Consider the following 22,079-nt stretch of genomic DNA (forward strand, 5'->3'; position numbering starts at 1 on the left):
CTGTCTAGCTGAAATGCACATACTTGGCTTGTGTCCTGGTGTCAGCAGCAGTGCCGTGTCTGGGTGGAGTGGAGCAGCAAGGCGCCTTGCAGCCCGGGGTTTCATAGGCGGTTGGATGCCTGTTTGTGGTCCAGGCGCAGTAGGGACCTGGCTTCCTTCGCAGTGCGCCAAGAGAAGAAGTCGCTGTGCTTAAACTCTTCCTTCTCTCCTCCCTCCAGGCCGGCCTGGGCAGCAGAGGTGGATTGGGATTTTCTGCAGGTGCATAGCAAGGAGCAAGGAGTGGCCCGTGGAAATCATTTTGTCCTTTTCTAAGTTGTAACAACCTACCTGCTGGCTGCAATGCTTTCCTTAAAATGTTTGCCAGTTGGCTTCCTGAGGACGTGAGCTGGAGAGCTGCTTCTCCCCCTCTGCTTTGCCCCCCCCAAAAGCCAGCAGTGTCCGAGAGATTTCTGCTGAGATGGAGAAACTCTGAGTACTTGTTAGGTGCATTTTCTGTCAGAGAGGGTGGCCTCGTGTAGGACAGGTAGGTCTGTCCTGGTTCCTGACACCTCCACTGCACACGGGTGATGAGCAGAGGCGGGGTGTGAGCCTGTCTTGAAAACCTGCCACGTGTGCTTGAGGTCATATATTGAAGATGATCCAGTTGTTGCTTATTGCAAATAACTTCAGGTGAACCCCAAAGAGGGAGGAGACCCATTTTCTTTTCTGCTTCTGAGATGCTTCTGCTTCAAGCGATTGAAGTTCTGATATTGCACTTTGCAGCCAAAACTGTGGCGCAGGGCAGGCGCGTTAAGGGTTGTAACCACAGGGGGCAGCTTCCAAGAGCCAGCCCAAAGCAGGGGTGGAGTAAAAGGCTGAGCTCAGTTACAACAAGCAGCAGTGGAACCACGGCAGAGACAGCAGCTGGGCAGCTGTTCCAAAGGAGGATAAGTGTGAAGGGTAGGAAGAAAGGAACCAAAGGAAAAACATGCTGAAAAACATCCCTGGCTGGAAGCTGTCATTCTCCAGTTATTTCCTCTTGCTTTCTTACAATTGCTATTCATTTTACATTGATGTAGCAATACCCAGACAAAAACTGGTGCTAATTGTCAAAGGGATCGTCTACTCTATCAAGTGAATGTGTATCCCCATTCCTCATGTTCCTTAAAAGCCGAGCACAAACCTCTGCACCGTTGGTACCTGTTAGCGTGCTCATTAACAGCCTTGTTTCTATCAGGGAACAGAGCAGGAGTGCTGGGCGCAAAGTCACCAATATCTTTTGCCAAAGTCACAACAGAAAGCTTGTGCCTAGATAATCCTAGTCAGAAACATCTCCTGCTTGCAGGGTCTGGGTTATTTCGTTCTTTTTCCACCTGGATGTGTAGAAACAACAAAAGTCCTTAGGCAGCCAGCCTGCCCAGGCACTAGCAGCTGTGCAGGTTCCTGGCTGGGCAAGGATGGCTGCTGGTGGTTGTCCAGGAGAAGAAAGAGGTTGTCTTTCAGGCACTCAGACGCTGAAATTTCACCGTTCATTTTGCACGCTGGCGCTTTTGTGGTTTTGGTTGCATTTTATTCTGTTTAAGTATATGCAATTTGGCACACTTGGGTCTCAGTTGGACTTGTATTTCAACTGAGAATATCACAACGTGCGACCGAGAAAATCTTGATTTTTCTGAGCTCTAAACTTGGTAAGGTATCAGGAGAAGCCTTTTGACCATCAAGATTTAGCATGTGACTACACAGTTGTATGTAAAATACCTGTCTAGAATGTCTGTGACTGTCCAGATATGGTAACAAGTATAGTTTTAACAAGTCAATAAGCCACTTGAAAATTTGTCAGTTCAATTCCACCCTTCAGTGCTGGTTTGGACACGTCTCACGCCTTGAGTTGATGCACTAACATTTTGTATGATTGGCAAAATGTCTGTAAAGAGGCATAGCTGGACACACCAATTTCAGCCATGGGGTTGGTTATAGCATGGGATATGCAGCTATTTTTTATATTTACTGTCCACAATACCAGTGACAATAGTTAAAAAAAATAAAAGAAAATAAAATAAAAACAGCAGCCTTATTATTTGGTGTGATAAAGCCTGTCAGGGAATATTAAGAGATTTGTCTGGCAGCGGGAAGCATCCTGCCTTCCTTGGTATGAAGACGTACTGTTAGTTCATTCCTTCTCAGTGCCTGTAATCCAGCAGCACTCAGTGTGAGAAATAGCTCATGTCTTCCTCTGCCTGTGGAGATATTATACGCTGTAATTGAAGCAATTTTTGCCTCTTGCCTGCTTTTAAACAACTCATTTCGTTGTTGTTGCTGTCTCCTATAGGTGAGCAGTACTCACACAGCTGATGGGTGCTTGTATGAGAGTAAGCAGTCAGACGGTAAATGCCTTGCTAGCACTCTCTGGTAGTCCGGGCATGTTCATTTCTCAGCTGTGTTGAAAGGAACAGCTTTCTGCTGGGCTCATGATCTGATTCTTTTTCCTTTTCCCCTTCCTTTCTCGTCAGGAGAGTTGCCCAGGCCCAGTATGGACGAACACACTGGCCCTGCAGAGAGTCCTCCTCCGAGCCACGGGCGGCACAGCGCCTTTAAGTGTGGGTGGCTGCGGAAGCAAGGAGGCTTCGTCAAGACCTGGCACACGCGCTGGTTTGTTCTCAAGGGGGACCAGCTGTACTATTTCAAAGATGAAGATGAAACCAAGCCGTTGGTAAGTGAAAGGAGGAGATGGGATGGGAGGTGAGGGAGAGAACTAAGTTCATACGAGCAGATTTGTCTCACATTTCAAGAAACCTCTCCATCTCTGTCACAGACTCAATACAACTTGAGATTTTGTTGGCAGTGACCACAGAACAGAGTCAGGCCTTGGCAATTAACATGGTTCTCCAACCACACTTGCTTCTAAAGCTTCCTTTTCAGGTCAGGTTTTCTTATCGCAGCATTTTTAAGGGAGCATAGTCCAAATGAAGTTCAAGTAGTAAAAATCGGTCCGATGCGCTTACTTGAGTCAGATGAATACACTGTATTTTAAAGGTACTGCTTATTTTTCTGCTGTTTAAAATCTTGGAGTACCACAGCTGTGTGCCTTCCTGGATAGGAAATCCCCTGAGAGTGCAGCCTGAATACGTTGCCACCTGTAGCGTGGAATAGACTTGTGTCTGCTGCCTGCTTCTCTGGTGGTAATTTACTGCTCCTTAATGTTCATCTACTTTGCTATTTATTTAGCTTTTTTACAGGCATGCTTTAGGGCTGTCTGTCTCTAGAGTGCCATAAGAACAGAGTAAATAACTCTTGCCGCTCAGCCTAGGGCAGCTCTGAGCCACTGTGATAATAAGCTGAGAGACCTTGTGCTAGCACCTGCAGGAGTACGGTAGTCCTAGCTGTTAATCATCTCGTGATGTTAGAAAATGCTCTGAGAATTACATCTGTGCAGATACTCAAACATATGATCTTATGCATATTATTGATGCCTACTAAATTTTTGATGGTATGCGTTTATGGAGATTTAGTGGTGAGTTCAGAGATGTCAGACCTACCTAATCCAGTGTCCTGCATGGCACAGGCCGTGACAATTCATCAAGCTTTGCAGCCTGCATTAAGGTGCACGTGTTAAGAAAACCATTCGGTCTTCAGGTAATTGTTCCCAGAGACAGTTCTTGTACAAGCAGCTTTGAGAGCACCGATTTCACATGGCAGCCTTAGTAGCTGTTGACCCTTAAAAGTATGCCAGGCTGCATAGGTTGATTAAATAACCCATGGCAAGTTTATGCTTTACACATTAGTATCAACGGTTTGTGAATATCCAATAAGTAATAATTTCTGGGGAATCAAATGTATCTTTCACTATAGTTATTTTGGTAATGAAGAGTTTGAAAAGCAGACATCAAAATAAAAGTGTTTATGAGCCAGAGGCTGGAATTCAGGAAGTACAGCTCTTCTTCATAGCACTTGACATCTGGCAATATGTTTAGATGCATTTGAGGATTTTGTCGCTTACTGAGAGGTGTCAAAAAGCATGGAGCATCGCACAGCGCTAGGAACCCCAAATTGTTTTCATCTCTCTGCCATTGACCAGTGGGATGACCTCAGAAGATGCTATTAACCTTGCTGCTTTCCTTTTGTGAAATGGAGGTGGTTATTCCAGTCTTTGGATTGCTTTGATAAGTTTGGTAGCAGTTGATTAAATAGCTAATAGTTTGCTTGAGTTTTCCACTTTAATCTGAAGTAGTTTATAAAGATACGTACAGATGAAAAGGTTTAAAGAAAAATCAAGTGCTATCAGCAGTATAATTTAAAATATTCTGCTAGGCTTGGAAGATGAATGAACCCCAGCCCAAATGAGGGTCAGTCAAATGGTACATGTGTGTTGCTGAAATATGTCCCAAGTTGGATGCCAGGTACAGAAAGGTGTTTTTTCCCATTAACTACGTATAAGGATCTGCTGCATTCACTTTGACAAGAAAATCGATGTGACCTTGTAGGAACCCTGGTGTTCTTGCAGTGGAGAACTAAAGCGAAGAAGTCAACTGACAGCACGAATTTCCAGTGCGTGAGGAGGTCATTAGGAGATGGAGAGCAGCATTTTGCCATTATTATATTGGCAGCGTACTGTGGCACCTGTGTTTAGGACGAATACCTGTTTCTTCACTACTGGATTGCACAGTCTGCATACAGTACAGCCACACATTTAGACAGTAATGGGATTAATGGGATGGAAGACAGTTCAATGGGTGTTTTTTTTTTTTCCCAAGTCAGATTGTAGTTTGTATTTTGCCTTTTTTTTTTGTTTGTGCTTGGAAGCAAGCAAAGAGGTATGGTTCCTGGTCCTGGGAAATGCTCTGTTTCGTGCGTGCATTTATAGAAGATGGAAGAACGTGGGTAGGTGCGGACAGGGCAAGCCACTGAGTTTATCTGCATAGCCCTATTGTGAATTTGGGAAATGCAGGTTCCAGTTTGTGGTGTGAATTTAGTGAATGCCTGAGAACCAGTCTGCTTTAAATTTTGGGCTTGGGTTCCGTCCATTCCGCACCAAAAATTACACCGTGACATTTGTATGTGTGGAAGTGAAGGAGATGTGGATGAAACTGAATTTCAGAAAAATAGGATTGCCTGTCAGATTTTAATCTCGGAGTGACTGTATGTTGCGTTAAGGCGTGTAGCCAATTAACCGTTACGGGTCTGGTCGGATTCAGGGTACTGAACTATCAAGGTCAAGGATTCACCAACAATGTAGCACGCCCTCACTCTAGTTGCGTTCAGTGAGAACTATCACGGCTAGGAACAATGCAATTAAGTGCAATTTATTACCACAACAGGTACACGCAGGTTCTTTGGATTGCCAGCGATAATTTACTGTCTGCAAAAGCAAGCTAGCATGTGTGAAATACACAGATACACAGCCTGGCTATTAACGTGTTAAAAGGCACAAAGACTCTATAGGGATTTCTAAGTTTCCACTGAGACGCCCAGAATATTCAAATCTTAAACTATGGTGTCTCAATGGGGGGGGGGGGGGAAGAGAGGCTCAGCCTGTCGACTGATCCCAGAAGTCAGAAGGTATCCCTCGTGATGGTATCTTCCCTAACATCCCCTTTCTCTTAAGCCAATTTATATTATTTTCTGTCTTTTAGGTGGAGCTCGAGTGACTAGTCAGGCATATCTTGGTTATGATTGCTAAAAAGTTTTCTTGCTTTCGTTTAAAGGTATAGGCTCTGAGAAATTCAGAGCGCGTGCTCAGTGAGGGGTGGTCACACCTCGGAGGTGGGTAGCTTTTGGGATGGAGGTGTGTTTTGGTATTATAATGATATAATGAGCAAAAGTTCACTAGAGTACAGCATTTTGTCAAAAATATGGCAGGTCGTTGGCTCAGGATAGCAAATGTGCAGCTTATCGGTCTCGGTGTGCACAAGAACAATCGAGTCCCCCTCTTGTCACAGAGCCTAGCTGTGGTGTCTCCACTCTGCTCTACGCTCTGTCCTGTTCCTTAGAGTCAGCACACCAAGTTCCCCCAGTGCGATAGCATCTAAGGTTGGAAGCCTAGGGAACGCTTAGGTAGTGCAGCTACACTCCACCCTGAAAGCCTCTTCAATGCTGTACATTTTCTTTAAAATGTGAATATTAGTTTAATTTTCCTTGTTACTTAGGCAATTACTCCACACTGTACGATGGGAGTAAAGAAAATAATTAATATCTGCTTAGGTCGACACTTTAACTAAATGGTTTCCACTTTGTGAAGCATGCTCATTTGCTATTAGAAATATAAGCAGCTACAGCATGCTGTAGTGAATATATGTATATGTCTCCTTGGTATCAGACTATTACATTTGAGTCATTAGCTGTCGGTGGGGAAAGGTCTCTGCCAACGTGTATCAGCTGCCTGCAGGGGCACAGAGCTACTGAAGGAGAGCAGAGGAAAAAGCAGCAATACATGCCTGTTATTCTTCTAGTCAAGGTCAGTGAATTTTCATTGATTCCTTATTATCATCAAACACAATCTTACCCTTGTAATATTTTATCAGTAAGAACAGCAGCTGTCTTGTGCGCTGATATCCTTGCAATGTCTCGGGATCTGGCAAGGATGGCAATTCCATTTAGTGGAGATGCAGGTAGGGATAGCAAATTGATCTAGGTATTTCTAGAAGACAACGTGAAGAAGTGAGCAAGCCTATAACATATGAAGAAATCTGACTTCTGATGATTCTGTGTAGTGTTTTCCCTCTTGGAGGTGGTTCAGGGTATCGTGTTGTTGGTTCTCTGCTGCCTCTGCTAGTCACCATACTCCTGACAGCCCGTTCTGCTTTAGGAAGCCAGCATTAAGCTGGATCTGAAGGTCACCTATCCAGCTCGAAATATGGGCAGCTGAGAAAATCAGCATTTAGCAGTCCCTCTTTCACAGTACAGCTGTTGTCTATTGGCAGCTGATGAAAATGTCTGTCTTGCTTTCCCCTCTGCCCAGGGTTAACTTGGGTGGTTGGGTGAGCAGCAGGACGGAACTTGCAGGTGCAATAGCTGTGGGGCAGCTCTGCTGTCACACAGCCCTGGTGTTATGTGCCGAGGACATGAGGTTTGGGGATCAAAGCGAGGTAACCTGTCTGGATGGAGCAGCACTGGTATGGGGCTGTAAATGAACCAGAACAGACAAGTTCACCCACTCTCAACTGTTTTAGGCACCTGTTTAGTTGCCACTGTACAGTTGTGGCCTATGTGGTTTTATGGAATTGAATTTGAGGTGTGTAATGAGATCCCAAAGAACTGTGAACTTTGGCCTTCAGGAAATACTTGTTGGTGTGTGCCTGAAAGTTGAGGTTGATCTGCTCTTTCAGTAGATAACCCATCCTGAACTTCCTGGTGTGCGGTTTTTATCCTCTAGGTCTTATTATGCTCCTCATTCTTTGGCTTAAGTAATGCTTAACAGCATTCATTTGCTCACAGGATCTTAGCCAGACCCTGGCAAGGAACAGTAGGTAGCAATGCTAAGGTGTAAACCTTAAACTTGGGATTTGAGTGTCTTTGGAATCTGAATAACTGTCTGCTGGAATCTTAAGTACAGGTAATCACCGTCTGCCTGTAAGGGGAAGACTGTCTCTGATGTACAAACAGAATATTTTAAAGTACTGCTTTCTGGCAAAATATGCGTGCTTCATTTAATCCGATTTGTGTGGAGCAAAAAGAACCACCACGGGCAGCCAATTCCATTTATTGGCATTAATAGGATACAAGTGACAAAATTTTGTTACGTTTTTTAATATAAAACAAAGCTTGGAATGAATGCGTTAAACAGAAACTAGCGTGATAATTATAAAAATGGAAATAGAGTCTGTCAGTAGGGGAAATCTCTCAGTATGAGTATCGGATACGATGAAAAATAGAATATGGTGCCTTTTTACAGGTTAAAAAGGAATGGATAATGTTGCAGGGCAGATAGGAAAACTTAATTGTACGTGCATGTTAGAACCGCATCACGAGAAATGGCTGTCTGTCCCCGTTACCTGGAGGATTTTTGGTAAGGAGGATGAGAGTTTGATTTGCCTTGGTCCTCGTCTTTGGATATCCACAGGAACCAGCTTGAGTGTAAATACAGAACAGCAGTGTCACCAGCACAGCAGCTGCTCCGCAGGTTGCTTGGGTGGTGACAGCGGCTCCTCGCTTGCGTGCAGGGGAGGAGGATGTGCAGCACCCACCCTCTGCGCGCCTCGCTGCTTCGGTCTTGCTCAAAGACCTCTTGCCAACTGTGAAGGGAAAATTAATCAAGCAGTCATGCAGATGTCACAAGAAATCTGGGGTTTTGACAGAGCAAGCACGCTTCTTGGCAATTCCACCAGAAACTCAATGTGCAGAACTAAATTATATGGGATTTTCCTGAGATGACCAGTGATGCTCCCTGATTATGAAGGGGTTCACCAGAAAGGCTTTCTAGCACTGAATACTGATTTGGGAGGGTGATGAATTCACAACTGTTAGAAAAAAAAAAGAAAATTCCCCACCTTTCTCCTCCGTCCCCCTCAACAAAAGAAAACTAAAAGAAATAAACAAACAAAAAACCACAACAAAACTGTAAAATACACTTGAACCCCTGTTCCCATGGATGGAGTGGAACGGAAGGACACCGTGTTGGATGCTGGATGAAGATTTTAACAAAGCTACATGCCCTGGTGTACTGCAAATACAGTCAGCTGCCAACAACTTCTCTAACAGTAACATGCTCCAGGGCATTCCTGATCAAAGGCTGCCAGCTGGGCCTGCTGAATTTTGTCTAAAATACCAAGTAAAGAGCAAATAGCGACCTCATTTTTCAGATGTTTGAAGGGGTCTCGTTGTAAGTGGCTCTGTCCCCACTTGCATACTTGGTGCTGGTGGAGAGCTTGTTCTGGGGCCGTGAGCGCTGCAGGCCGCAGCAGAGCATGGTGCCGAGCTCCGTGCAGCTGCAGCCCGGCTGCTCTCGCTCTCCTGTTGTTGTTCTGTCAGCCAGAGCGTGAACTCGCCCTTATTTCCTTTCCCTGCATGGCTTTTGACTTCGCTCACTGCAGAAAGGTACCGCTCCTTTCAGCTTTGCATGCGTCGTGCAAACTTGGAACACATTTTGGGTTAGCTCCGTGTTCCTGATGTCATGATTTTTCCTGTTTCTTGAAACACTTAGTTGAAGGAAGAGAAGCCTCTATGAGACATGTCTTTCTATTTAGGGCAAGTGCATTTTTTTCCTTTCTCATCATTCTTGGTCTTCATTCACTGAACATAAGGTCTCAAGTTTTAAATCAACTTGTTAACCCTCTGACTAAATGAGTTTCAGAATAGACGAGGAGGGCTGCATCCTGTCTGATGCGAGTAGCAGAATCTCCTGTTCTCCTTGGCTTGTTTTCTACCTGAGAAAACCGGGTAAAACCTGGCATGGCTGCAGGTGAAGCAATCTAAGGACTGGTCCCTTTCACACAGCAAATGGCCATGGTGGCTGGTTGATGCTGAAAGTGAAGTGAAAGCCCCAAAACTGCTTGGGGCCTTTTTTTATGAGTTTTCTGGGAATGGCTTCACAAGCGCGTGAATATAAGTGGGCTTATGCAACTTGGGCAGTGAAGTTTCAGGAATACAGAGGGTGTTATGGAGGGATAGGTCTTAGCCTGCACGTACGGTAGAAAGTTCTGCCATTTCTAATGCTGTGCCTTGAAGTTTGTCGGTTGGCTGTTGCTGCAGGTTTCAGGGATTTATTTGTAGACATGCTTTTTTCACCACAGTGATTTAAATCAGTGCTATTAAAGGTATAATACGTTTTGTCAGTAGATACCCATGGGAATTTTGTACTAAAGAGTTCAGGGTGATAAGGTAAAGTATTTTGAAACCGTGGTGTTTCTGATGCCATCACTCTGTTGTTTGGGAAGGGTTTCTCAAATTCACAGGATTGAATTTCTGTCCTGGGCCTGAGATGAATATCCACAAACTCATTCACTGAGGTGCTCAGCTGGGAGGTGATCAGATTCCAGCTTTAATCCCCTCTTCTGCTTCCTTCAGACCAAAAATGTGGGCCTGAGTTTTCAATAATTCTTGGTTTTGTTCTGTCCCTTTGAAACACTTTGGAGGCCTTGGGTTTGGCCCTGTGGGAGCATTAAATATTTTCACAGGAAGAAAAAAGGTGTCTCGTCCAGCATTAAGTCCCAAATGAACTATAGGAGTGCCACTAAAGGCTGCACAGAGTCATGGGTTCTGTGCCAGCTTCAGACAATTCCTGCTCAGTGGTTTGCCCCTGACTGGTGCTGATAGAAATTCACTTTTCCCTTGGAGATGGTTTGTAGGATTTAGTGCAGTGCAAGAAGTGTTCAGTCTTACTTCATCAGCTTGGCATGTAGCTGCTGCGTTAATGTCTGTCCCTGTAGTGGTGACATCTGCAAACCACAGCCTGTTCCTGCCGCCATCCCTTTGACTCCCTGCATACCTCATTTCACAGGGCTTGCAGCTCTTCCTTCTCCCTTGGTTTCCGTGGATGTCTCAGGTGCAGCCTTCATCCCTCCTGCGCAGAATAATGAACAGCTGATCCCACACGAGAGCCTACATGGCAGGCACTGCAGCCCCAGCTCCTCTCCCAGAGCCTTTTTGGGGAGAATGTCTGTGTTTCCAACCTTCTCTGTCTTTGTTCAATCCAAACTGGGAAGTGAGTCTTCTGGTAAATATTTTTACAATAGAACAAAGCACAAATCCTCATGGTGTCAGTGGAGAATGTTAGCACCACTGCCCATGTGTGCGTACAGAGCTAAAGCTCTCGAGTACACTACCATGTGTTGTGTAAACTGGGTTTAATTACACTCAGCCAGCAGCTGCTGCTAGACTGGAAAAAATAGGCACTCTAATAAGTCATCAAGTAGCCAGCAGCTTAATTTCGGTTCTTGGTGGCCAGCGCATCTGTGTCTCCCTGACATTCACTGTACTGCCCCCTGTCTCTTTGAGGGAGCTTGCAGCTAGCTTGGTGCAAAATCCTGCCAGCTGTGTTTTGAAGCCTGCCTGATCAGATTGCAGGACATTTGGTCAACTCCTAACTTGGAGCTGGTGCAGTCAGCTTCCAACGTAGCACGTGCTGTTAAACCAATGTTCAAGGTGTGCAAAAGTTTAATTTGTGTTGTGTTATCTCACGCAGGCCATAGTTAAACATCCCTATTCAAAGAAATTCTACGTGTGTGTTGTGGTTTAACCCGGCCGGCAGCTAAGCACCACACAGCCGTTCGCTCACCCTCCCCCCTCCCTCTCTGGGATGGGGGAGCGAAACAGGAAGATTAGGCCTGTAGGTTGAGATAGAGACAGTTTATTAAGAAAGGAAAAAAAAATAATAATGATAATAGTACTACTACTAATACTGTGTACGAAACAAGTGATGCACAATGCAATTGCTCACCACCCGCTGACCGATGCCCAGCCTATCCCCGAGCAGCCGGCCCCCCACCCCGGCTAGCCACCCCTATGTATTGTTTAGCATGACACCATAAGGTATGGAATACCCCTTTGGCCAGTTTGGGTCAGCTGTCCTGGGTCTATCCCCTCCCAGCTCCTGCTGCACCCCTAGCCTGCTCGCTGGCAGGACAGAGCGAGAAGCTGAAAAGTCCTTGGCATGGTGTAAGCACTGCTCTACAACAATTAAAACATCAGCATGTTATCAGCGCTCTTCTCATCCTAATCCAAAACATAGCACCCTGCCAGCTACTAGGAGGAAAATTAACTCTGTCCTAACTGAAACCAGGACAGTGTGCTTGCTTATTTCTCACATACTGCTAAGGGACCTCTTCCATGCAGTTGCTGTAGTAACCAAGGACTGATAATTTTTTAGCAGCATTTGTACAAGTCCATTGATTTCAGCTCTGTTCAGCGGGATTGTGTAAATGCTCTTCTCTGTGAACATGATGGAAAATGACCTGGATTCTATGCAAGCTCAAAGGGTGAAGGCATGCTATGTAATACCGATGCTGCGGATGAAAGACCTTCCTGAATGTGCTTGTTATTAGGGCCTTTGGGTTGCCACATATGCCCTGGCAAGCTGAGGCAGACCTCTGCAATCCCCTTGTACAGAACAAGTTCATGAGAGTAGCCGTCACAGGGGGTTTGGTGTTGGCAGCCTCACAACAGGGGCCAAGGGCTGAATGGTGATGGAAGCAGCTAAATTAACTTCCCCTGCTGGAGGGACATCCTCTTAAGCAGACTTAGCACAAAAGTTGGACTAACAAAAGCACTCTCTGTTACTGCTGGGCTGCTGAATAAAACCCATTACACTCCTTCACTGCCTGTGCAACTACCCACAAAGAGCTCCTGCTTTGAGTAGCTGCAGTGTCTCCAAGAAAAAGCAAATGCTTTGAGCTCCTGAACAGTGACCAGAAGCACAGAGGCAGTGGTGAGGACTCGCACAGCCCAGGCACGTGTTTCAGAAGCCTGTTGACACGAACTGAACACTGCTGCAATGTGGGTCATGGACAAACGGACATGAGACTCTGATTTAAGCAGCAGGCTGATGCTTTAGGGCAAACTTGCTGGTCTCTGTTACTCTGACGAATGGCTGCTCCAGCCTAGGGACAGTACTCGGCACTTTAAGGATGTGGAGCAATTAAAAACTTGCATGTCTGTGTCCTATATCTACTACAGTAAGCAACGCATTGGTCGTTTTGCTGGAATGAGCGTAGACACCCCCCAGCCCCTGTTCCCCACTTGGTCTTTAGTGAGGACAAATCCTTTTTTTCTCTTCCTTGTTTAGTTGGAGCTTTCGTATCCTAAAAATGCACGTGAAATAGCACAAGTGCTCTAGGAGGGTGCAAAAAAGTGAGTGAGCAGCCAGAAAAAACGTGGAAGTGTTCATCTGTTTTGGAGCCCAGGGAGCGTGTGGGAGGCTTGCAAGTTTTTTCCTTTTCCTTTCCTCAAGTGCGCTAAGTAATGCTGCACATCTGAAGGAAAGGGTTAATATTTATGGGGAGAAAGGATGTTGTGGAAGAATTGGGGACTGCCATTGGTATTAAATTTACCATGTGCCACTTTGCTGCCAAGTATTGAGGTGCCAGAGTTCCTCCCCAGGCCTACGAAGGATAGCTGTCCTGTTGTGTACCAGCAATAACTGCCACTCTGTCTAGCTTCTGCGAGCCAAAAGCATATTTAGCAAATGACTTACAGGTAAACTGAAAACTAGATGGTTGCTCAGTTCATTTTGATAAAATTTGACCTTTCTAATACAGAATCAGTAACCATGGAGAGCCCGAGAGTGAGCCTCCCAGCTTTTCCTGATCCCCGTGGTTTAGGGCAGTATTACCTCTTTGTCTTTAGTCTCAAGTCCAACATAAAAAAACAAGTTTCCTGTGAGACAGAAGCTGTGCTACATAAATTTTTACAGAAGTGTAGAAGTTGTGCATTACAAAAATCTCCATTTCGACAGGGGGAAGATTGCCTAAAGAAACATTTTGAGAAAGCGCCTCATAAGAAACACTGCCATAATCGGTCGGTGTTAGTTGCAACTCCCATTAGTGATTTGGTGAAAAGGATAAAGAGGAGATGGATCTGTGAGACCTGCTGAGCTCAGGTGAGGCGTAAGGCAGCGTTGGGCAAGGAGAGGAGATGCAGCAAAGCAAAGCTCGTTTGCTGTAACCTTCCTTGAGTTGTTCTTGGGATCAGTCTCACGAGCATCCAAAGTGCTGCATTTCTTTTAAGGGGAGAAATTGGCGGAATGGAGAAAACGGTGAATTTCCATTTGATATCAGAGCTCTTGTGTCCCCAGGTATCTTGCCAGGAATGGAAGGCTACTCGGGGAGGAAGCTTAGCACAACGTGTGTAACAGCGGGCTCCCAAAGCAATGCCCTTTGCTATGAGAATTCACGGATTAGTCTGGAAGGAGTCCAGCGTTAGATTTCATTCACAGCCTAGGTTGTAAAACATTTATGTTGTGTTTAACTAGCCTCAGATCAACAGAAGATCTTTTTCCTTTTGCTTCCTGGGTTTGATTGTTATTCCAGGTGTGTTTCTTAATTTTCTTTCTGTATTTATATAATGTCATTTATATAACCAGCACTATCTGGGAAAAGGAGGTACTAGCCAGAGCTGAAAAATAAAGCATACAGAGCCTCTGTGTCAGCCTTTCTGATACACTGAAGTTTTTGGCTTACAATTTTCTGGCTGATTGCCTCATTTTTGAAGAGGTGAGGTGGAGGGAACAGTGAAAAATAAATCTTTGGTACTTTATAATGTGACAGTAAGGAGAAATGCTTACAATACGTTTCTTCCCGCTGGCTCACACCAGGACACAAGTAAAACCTACCATTTTACGAGCAACTCAGCTGTTCTCAGCCAGTTGCAGTCAGGGGCTCACGTACCTTGTGCTGTGGAGATGCCAGGGAGGAAACGGTGGGCTTTTTTTTTCCCCCTTAAAATAGTCTCCCAATTCTACTGAAGCACTTGCTTCAATCAAGAGAGTTAATGACCTTCTGGAGCAGACACCGGAGCTGTCGCTGGCACTTGGCGGCTGCAGCTTGGTCTCTGGTGAAGGAGCAGGTCCCGGCTCTTGGTGCTGCGCTGCCCACACCACTCGGACATGGGAGCACCGCAGCCCTGCCTTCCCCACCCATGCACTCAGGGGTTTAGGATCAGCACATTATGACCCTGCGTTTTGGGGCCTGTTTCTCACAAGGAGTGTGAATGTGTTTGTGATTGTGAGGGACACCTTGCATCCCATTCCAAAAGCGTAAGTGTGGGTCAGTGTTTGTTTTAGTTGTGTAATAGCTGGTCCAGTAAACAGTGATTATTTTGATGTCCCTTTGCTGAATCGGGAAGCAGTATCCCATTAACTGAGTGAAGAAAACATCTACTGCTCTGAATTCTCAAATGGCTGGTCTAATATCTAAATCGGGGCATTTAACATGGCGAATAAAGCTAATTAGTCGATTTAGCTGCCACAAAGCACAGAGCAGTACAATGAAGACACCCACTCTTGGCTGATGTTGGCAGCACAGCTGTATTCTTGTATTTTTTTGATAGGTTGACTTGAATGCTAAGTAAAGTAAGCATTTCTTACCAAGTGTTTAACTAAGCAGAAGTTTAGTTAGTTAGGTGTGCTGGGTTGGATTGTTGCTGCTTTTCACCATTTCCCAGAAGATGACAGCACTCTCACCGTTACCTGGGTCCTGATGAAAATCCCAACGTCAGGTTAAAAATGCCTGTGAGCGCGCTGCTGTTCTTGGAACCCCAATGGAGCAGTTTGGCCCAACATGAGCGGTGTGGGCCTGTGCCACAGATGTCTCTCTCCTTGTCCTTTCCATTGCCGGGGTCCTGCTCATTCTGCTGCCTCTGCGTGTGTCTGGGTGATAAGGGGTCTCTGTCAGCAGTATGCAGTGTGCTACAGGGACATGGAAACGCAGGACTTCTGTCAAGACCATCTTTTCTTCGAAAAGCTTGATTTCAGCATGCTCCTGCTTGGCTCCTCCTCATCCCATCGCACTGTGCTCCCAGAGGAGAACAGAGCTGAGGAAATGGAGGAGGGGGGCAGGGATGAAGAGCCCTCCAGGACCGTCTGCACGTGGCTTGTGCTGGCAATATCCACCTGTCAAGTCTGGGGCATCCACGTCTGCGGGGTGTGGATGAGGGATTTCCATCACCCCTGTCCTGCTGTGTCTGTGCTGCTGGAGCGGGAGCACTGCTGGAAGGGCAAGAGGAGATGAAAGGTGTCCATTACTGGGATCCCAGTGGGAAACTGGTTGTGGGCCAGTAGTACAAGCATGAATCGGTCTGGCTGATGTTTGTCACTTGGCAGTGCCAGGGGTGCAAGCAGGGAGAATTCGGAGAGGTTACACATGGTGTGCAGAGCTGCACTGTCTTCCTGATGAGGGCCTTGAATGTGATGCTGCGGCAGTTGGGAGGCAAGTGCAAGCGTTAGACCTTGGGAGGGCAGGTGAAGTGGTCAGAGGGGCCTGAAGGAGAAATACTAGCTGTGGTGTGTAGGCTCCAAGACAGTAACCTGAGATGGAGAGAAGAGTGTGTTAAACGAGCGGCTAGAGAACAGGACCAGGGCTTCACAGCAGGTGTGGGGAGGAAGAGCTGGACTTGCAGGACCAAAGGAGCTGGTAAGAAATCCATGAATCTGTTAACCACCGTTCCTCACATTCTCCGTTTTCTTCAGAGGATAATTATTTGCTGGCATTATTTTGCCTGGCTCAGCTTGTGAGACTCAGTGTACATCTGCAAATGGCATTAACTTCTCTGTTTGGCTTGCAGAGCTTTCTCATAAAAGACTGTAGCCACTATTGTTTTTAAAACCCTAGGCAGTTCACAGTGGAGCTCAGGAAGATGTGCTCTGTGGATGGTACAGGAACAAAGAGGCTTTTTTTACAGAATTCTCTTGAGCTCTCAGTGTGTAGATGCTTTTAAATTAGTGTTTGACAATAGAATAATAATGTTGAATAAATGAGACGACAAAATGCCAAAAGATTTCTGAGACATTAGAACAATGCATATGGTTCTCGCCCATCAGTGGTAACGCCAGCAATGGAACAAATGGCTGCTGAAGAATGGAACCAGCTGAAGGGGAAAAAAAAAAACAACTATTCTTCTATGAACTGTGTCCAGCAGGTCCCCAGTGTGTCGCAAACATCCAGGGAGAGCATAAAGGCATTTCATGTAGGGTGGCTGCGAACAATAGATGCTATCCAGGAAAGAACTGGTGCGCGTGATGAAGTTCACTGCTGTGTGGGTAGCCAGCGAGAAGGTGGCTTGAGAGATTTGTCTATTAAGTGCTTAAAGAAAGCTGTGATCAGCAGCCTTGGGAGATGCTGAGCACATCAGGGTTCAGTGGGAGAGATGTCTGTAGGGACAAGTACTGCAAGGTGGCTGCCTTTTCTCACCTGACCCCAAAGGCGACGATGCTGTTATCTCAGTGAGCAGAGCCTACGTTCTCCTGACAAGTGCCCTGCTGTATCAGAAGTGTCCAAGTGCTTGCAGATGGAAGTAGACAAAAATTTGGGTTTTTCTTTGCATCCAGCAACACGTTGTCTGCACGAAACACAACGAAGCTGCAGGTGCTGACAGCGCTGTGAATCAGAAGACAAACAGGGAAGAAGCCTGAGGAAGACTTGGGCTTACTGCTGCTCTGTTCACGTGGGAAGCTGAAGCACAGCCCAGCCTCGGAGGGGTTATAAATAAAACACTGAGCAGCTACGGGAAAAAATGGAGTGAGAGTGGAGAGAGGACCACAGGCAATGAAGTAGCCTGTGCTCAAGTGCACGCTTGAAAATTCAGAGGACTTTTTGTGTGGGCGTCTGTTTTGCTTGCTTCCCAGCAGAGGGATGGCCTGCCTGCCCAGCAGCCGCCTGTGCCCAGGTTGCCTCCAGCAGCAGTCCCTGGCAAAGCACTCATCCCATGGAGCTTTGCCTGCCACTGCTGTTGCAGGGACCTGGTAGTTGAAAGCCACTCGCAGGGTTGTGAATATTTCAGTGTTTCAGGAGGTAAACGTATGTCTTTGCTTTTCCAGAGAGAGCAGATGTTCCATCACTTCACTGGCTCTAGGTACAGTTTCATTTCCTTAATCTGTATTGCACTAGTTTTCCAGCTGCATATAAATACCTTAGTCATGTCTGCTGATACAGCTAAAATGTAGTTTTTTCTGGGTGGTGGGGCCTTAAAAAAAAAAAAAAAAAAAAAAGGTATCTTTTTCATTTTAAGGCAATTTAGGTCATAACAATGATTGTTGCATTAGTGAGAAATACCTTAAAACCAGTTATAAACGCAGATCCTGGCTTTTAGATTTATTTATTATTTAAAATAAGTTTGTAACAGGCTGGTAGGTACTCCTGCAGTAAGCTGCTGGGCATAGACCCTGGTGTTATGCGCCAAGCAGGGGCACTCGCAGCGCTGCCGTGGGACTCGTGAGTTCAGAGGTGCGCCGAGGTGGGCGGCTGGGCAAGTTTTCATTGGCACCAACACCCAGCAAGGTCTAAAAAGTGCCTTGCCTTTTTTATTATGCTGGGCAGCAGTAGCTGGGGGATGCAAAAACAGATTGTGTAATGGCTGAGGTCAGTCCCCAGGCAGCGGTGTGTGGCAGCTGGAAGGTCGGCTACGGCTGTTTTGCTGGGGACTTGTGCAAGCAGGGGTGCAGGGGAGGCAGGGTGCTGACAACCAGCAGGAGGGGAGTGGAGTGCAGGTGACAGCAGTTGTGTACGGGGAGTGACGGGTCTTACTTGCCTGATTGCCTTCTCCAGCAGCAGCTGTGTCACCAAGGGCTGCTTAAAAGCGGGGCTTCAGCTGCTGGCCATGCAGGTATTGCACTGACCTTCTGTGCCTGAGGCTTGCAGTGAGTGCTAGCGCCTTCAGCTTGGGGCTTGGCTTCTTTGCAAGGCTCTCAGAAGAGTGTGCTTATGAACCGGCTTGGCGATGAAGGAGGGATAAGGTTCTCGATACGGCTGGACGAATGTGTGCTTCAGGTGAGTGTGAGGCTCGTTTGGCAGAAACCTGGGTGCCTTTGTCACTTAGCCCCGATGGCAAGTCCCACCTCGCCTAACCCTGTAGATTTGGTTGTTTGTCAGGTATCTGAATGGACGGAGAGCTTCCAAACTAACTTCGGAGTGTCCCCTGATATGTGGCTTCTTGAATAAAAAGAAGCTTGGGCAGTCTTTGGTGGGGAGCAGGCGCATGTATCCCCAAAGGAATTGCCTTGGTTTGCAGTTGTCAGATGTTGTTCAGTTATCCACAGTTAATTTTAGTGTATGCATAACTTAATAAACGCTTAGAAAAAAAAATGCACAACATAAGTGAAAGCAGCTAGAGATATCACTTTATGTAGGATTTGAAAAGAAGTTTCAAACACTTTGAAGATAGTATAGTTATAGATATATATAGATGGTTACCTGTGGATTAAGGCCACAACAGGATGCAAGGGTGCTGAGAGGGACACAGGTTTTTGTCTAAGCAAGCCATGGAGTCTGCCTGGGTTGTGTGTTATGGAAGTTAAGTTTCTTTGTTGTTGTGTGCCCTGGGTGGGCCTGTGTTTTTTTAGGGAGACAGAGAAAACAGTGCTGCAGAAAAAGGAATGAAACTCTTATGTATTCAGTTCTTGCCTGCACAAGCACACCAAGAAATCCTGTGAAAAAATGAGCAAAGAAATTAGTTTTTCCGTTCACCTGGAAGAACTTGAAACTACCAAGTCGGGTTCTTAAAGACGCTTTCTAGTTTGTGGGATACGTTTGGTATGGAACACGGAGCACTGAGCTTCCCACGGCTGCGAAAATCTAAGGGCACTGTGCCATGTGGGCAAGGATGCCGTGAAAGCTGCAATTACTCATTGCTGCCCAGCTTCTCTTATCCAGGTGCACAGTGGTGGAAATGTAAAACAAAATAAAAACACAAAAAAAAACGTCCTCCAGACCAGAGATCTGGAGGCACTTAGAGCATGGCCGTGCTTTGTTGCCTTGCTGAGAGGCTGGGTGAGGAGGAAGGCTTCCTGTGACTCCCTCGCAGGTGGGAAGGGTTGGGAACAGCGGTGGGACGTGCTGGACATTGTGTGCCCTCCCTGACTTGTTTGGGTAGGTTTTCAGGTAACTATGAGGTACTTTCAGACAACACATAGTGCTTTTCATCTCAGGACTGTTCATTATTTTAGTACAGACAATACCTGTGCTGTGCCGTTTTAGCAAATTCTGAAACTGAGGGCTGATTTTTGCCCAGAGAGAAGAGTGGACAACAGAGTAACATTCAAATTTATTCCTGTTTATCCTAACATTGTTCATAACCTTTATGGAAATGCTGTGTATCATTTAAAATGCCAAGAGTGAAATGAAAATTGTGCTATCGCTTTGTACAGGAGTTTTCTCAGAAATACAAACACGATTGATGTCTGCCAGCCAAACATTTTGTAAGTAATGTACCACCCCCTGTTGAATTCTACAGGATCGCTTTGTCAAACCCTAAAACACAAATCCATACAAACTCTGTGGGTTTTCTAGAAGGATCTCCTGTCCCGCATCTTTAAAACAGAGAGTGAGTGAGCATGGGTGACAGCTCCCAACAGTTTTGCATCAAGAAAGAAACAGTCCCAATAAATTAGACGACTGTTGCTGTTCCTCTTCTGCAGCACAAAATCCAGCTTGCTGGGGCAGAACGTGTGGCCGTGGAATGCCTCGATGAAGCTCGTGGCAGGATGCCCAAGATAATGGAGCAGCAGCAGGGACGGAGCCTGCTATGAGGCTTAAGCCAATGGGCAAATCGGGTCCAAGGTGTGGAGGCACGACTGGGCTTGAAGTGCTCAGGTGGACACAGTGACTGTGTGACCACTGAGGCTATTTTGGGGAGGAGGCGAGTGCTGAAAATTAGTTGGCTGCATCATCAGCCCTGAGGCTGCAGCGGGTAATTAAAATACATTAATATGGCTTTAATGATGGGAAAATTAAGATCATCTTCATTTGAAGAAAGCACTTGATCACAGGGGGATGACCCTGTATTTTAGCAAGGTTCTGAGGAATTAAGCTAGAAGCTTTTCTGAGGGAGTGCTGAGGTGCCCGCCGTGTTGGCAAGCAGACAGAAGCTGGAGTTTGAGCAGTGGCCTGCCTTTGGAGGACTCCTCCAGGCAGTCAAAATTCACAGTTCACTTTTTTTACTCATAAAGTACATATTTCCCAAAATGTAATGAAAGTGTAATAAGTAATATTACACTTCAGAACCTGAAGTCCAAGGACAGGCAGTGAATACAACTTGGTCTTGTTTCTGTTCCTGGATTGCTGTTTGAGTAACAAGTCTGCCCTTGCGCACTGTTTCCTAGGGAATTAACTTGTCTTTGCTTCTGGCTATCAGCTCCTTCAGCTGGTTGTTTGCGTTTTGGTTGGACACATAGCCAAGCTGGATGCAGAGGGTCCAAGTAAAGATATCGGTGACTTGGAGATCAGAGGTGGTATTTTAATGGCAACAGCATCAAGTGCAGCTCTCAATAGTGGTGTGTTACTTTGCTCTTTACTTTTTTTTACTGTGTCTTTTGAATCCCACTTTCAGTATCGTATTAAAAACTTCAGCAGCAGAGGCCTTATTTTCGCTACCTGGCATTGCCAAGAAGCATTGCTATGTAGAAAGAACAAGAATTGAATATGGAAAGCACTGAGATGTTGACAAAATAAAAGGGCTTTCTTCCCCATACAAAACATAGGCTGTCTTCCACCTTGCTTTCTAATACCAGAAATATTTTTTGGCCCTGGGGTCATTAGCAGCCCCCTTACCTATGCATGTTTTTTACGGTGTAATTAGAGGCTTGTGGGTAGCCAGTGAGGAAGGTGAGGTAGGCAGCCTTCACAGGGACTCTTCCCTCGTTGTAAAGTGAAGATGGCAAGTTGCTAACGAGGGACCTGTTCCCTGTAATCTCACGTAATCCTTTTTGTGGGTTAGGCTAATACCGATATCAGGTCAGGGGCAAGTGGCCTGAGGGAAGCAGCGCTAGAGTATTCCCAATCCCATAGTCATTCTAAATGATGAAAATGTTGCCTTGAAATTCCCCAACTATTAGGGATGGTAAGCAGTTCGGTGATAATTGCTTCTGTCTACAGCCTGACCCTTGCACACTGCTCTATCTATCGTGATGAGCTTTTTAATGATCTTTCCCTTTTCCCATTTCAAGGGAATTTCAACGCTGTAGGAGGTCTGCGTCCATTAAAAGGGCCCATCGTGGTGACTTTTGTCTCCCTTCCTTTTATTTACTTGGATCTGGTACAAGTGACGCCTGGCTCCTCAAGCAACAAAATGAATAGCTCACAGGAGAGCCTTGTTAGTCTTTAAATGAAAATAATTGGGTTCTTTTAGCCTATTAGTGCTTAAGAATAGCCTGCTCTAAGTCCATTACCCCTGGGATAAAGGCCGTATTTGCAGCTGAATGAGCAGCATGTACAACATGGCTAGCTGCTAAGGAAAGCAGCTTTCGGAGTTCTCCGCCAAGCCCAGTGTGGTGGCTCGTGGAGCAGGTGAAAACTGAATGACCCCAAACTGCACTCTTGAAATGCTCTTTGCTCCCCAGCTGGCAGTCGGAAAACACTTCCATAACAGACTGGGGCTTTCTGGAGTTGCTCTCCTGCCCTCTCTGGCTCGGACCACCAGCACCATGGGAAAGGCAGCCTGCTGGGGCCCAGTCTGCGAGGGCA

The 22,079-nt window shown here is 46.0% G+C and overlaps 1 protein-coding gene across 9 annotated transcripts in view; it reads left to right on the forward strand.

Annotated features, from left to right (window-relative positions):
• The window catches only part of ARHGAP24 (Rho GTPase activating protein 24), a 193,144-nt gene that overhangs the window by 37,034 nt on the left and 134,031 nt on the right, over positions 1-22,079 (forward strand). For 7 of the 9 annotated variants that reach the window (XM_040556727.1, XM_040556726.1, XM_040556734.1 and 4 more), the window contains exon 2: positions 2,490-2,689. In XM_040556727.1, the coding sequence (XP_040412661.1) occupies positions 2,510-2,689 (180 nt within the window). In that variant the 5' untranslated portion in view covers positions 2,490-2,509. Of the gene's footprint in view, positions 1-232; positions 238-2,489; positions 2,690-22,079 lie in introns of those variants that run through there. The other 2 variants (XM_040556728.1, XM_040556733.1) reach the window with 2 other exon arrangements.

Source organism: Cygnus olor, chromosome 4, assembly GCF_009769625.2.
Source record: "Cygnus olor isolate bCygOlo1 chromosome 4, bCygOlo1.pri.v2, whole genome shotgun sequence".
Taxonomy (NCBI): Eukaryota; Metazoa; Chordata; class Aves; order Anseriformes; family Anatidae; genus Cygnus; species Cygnus olor.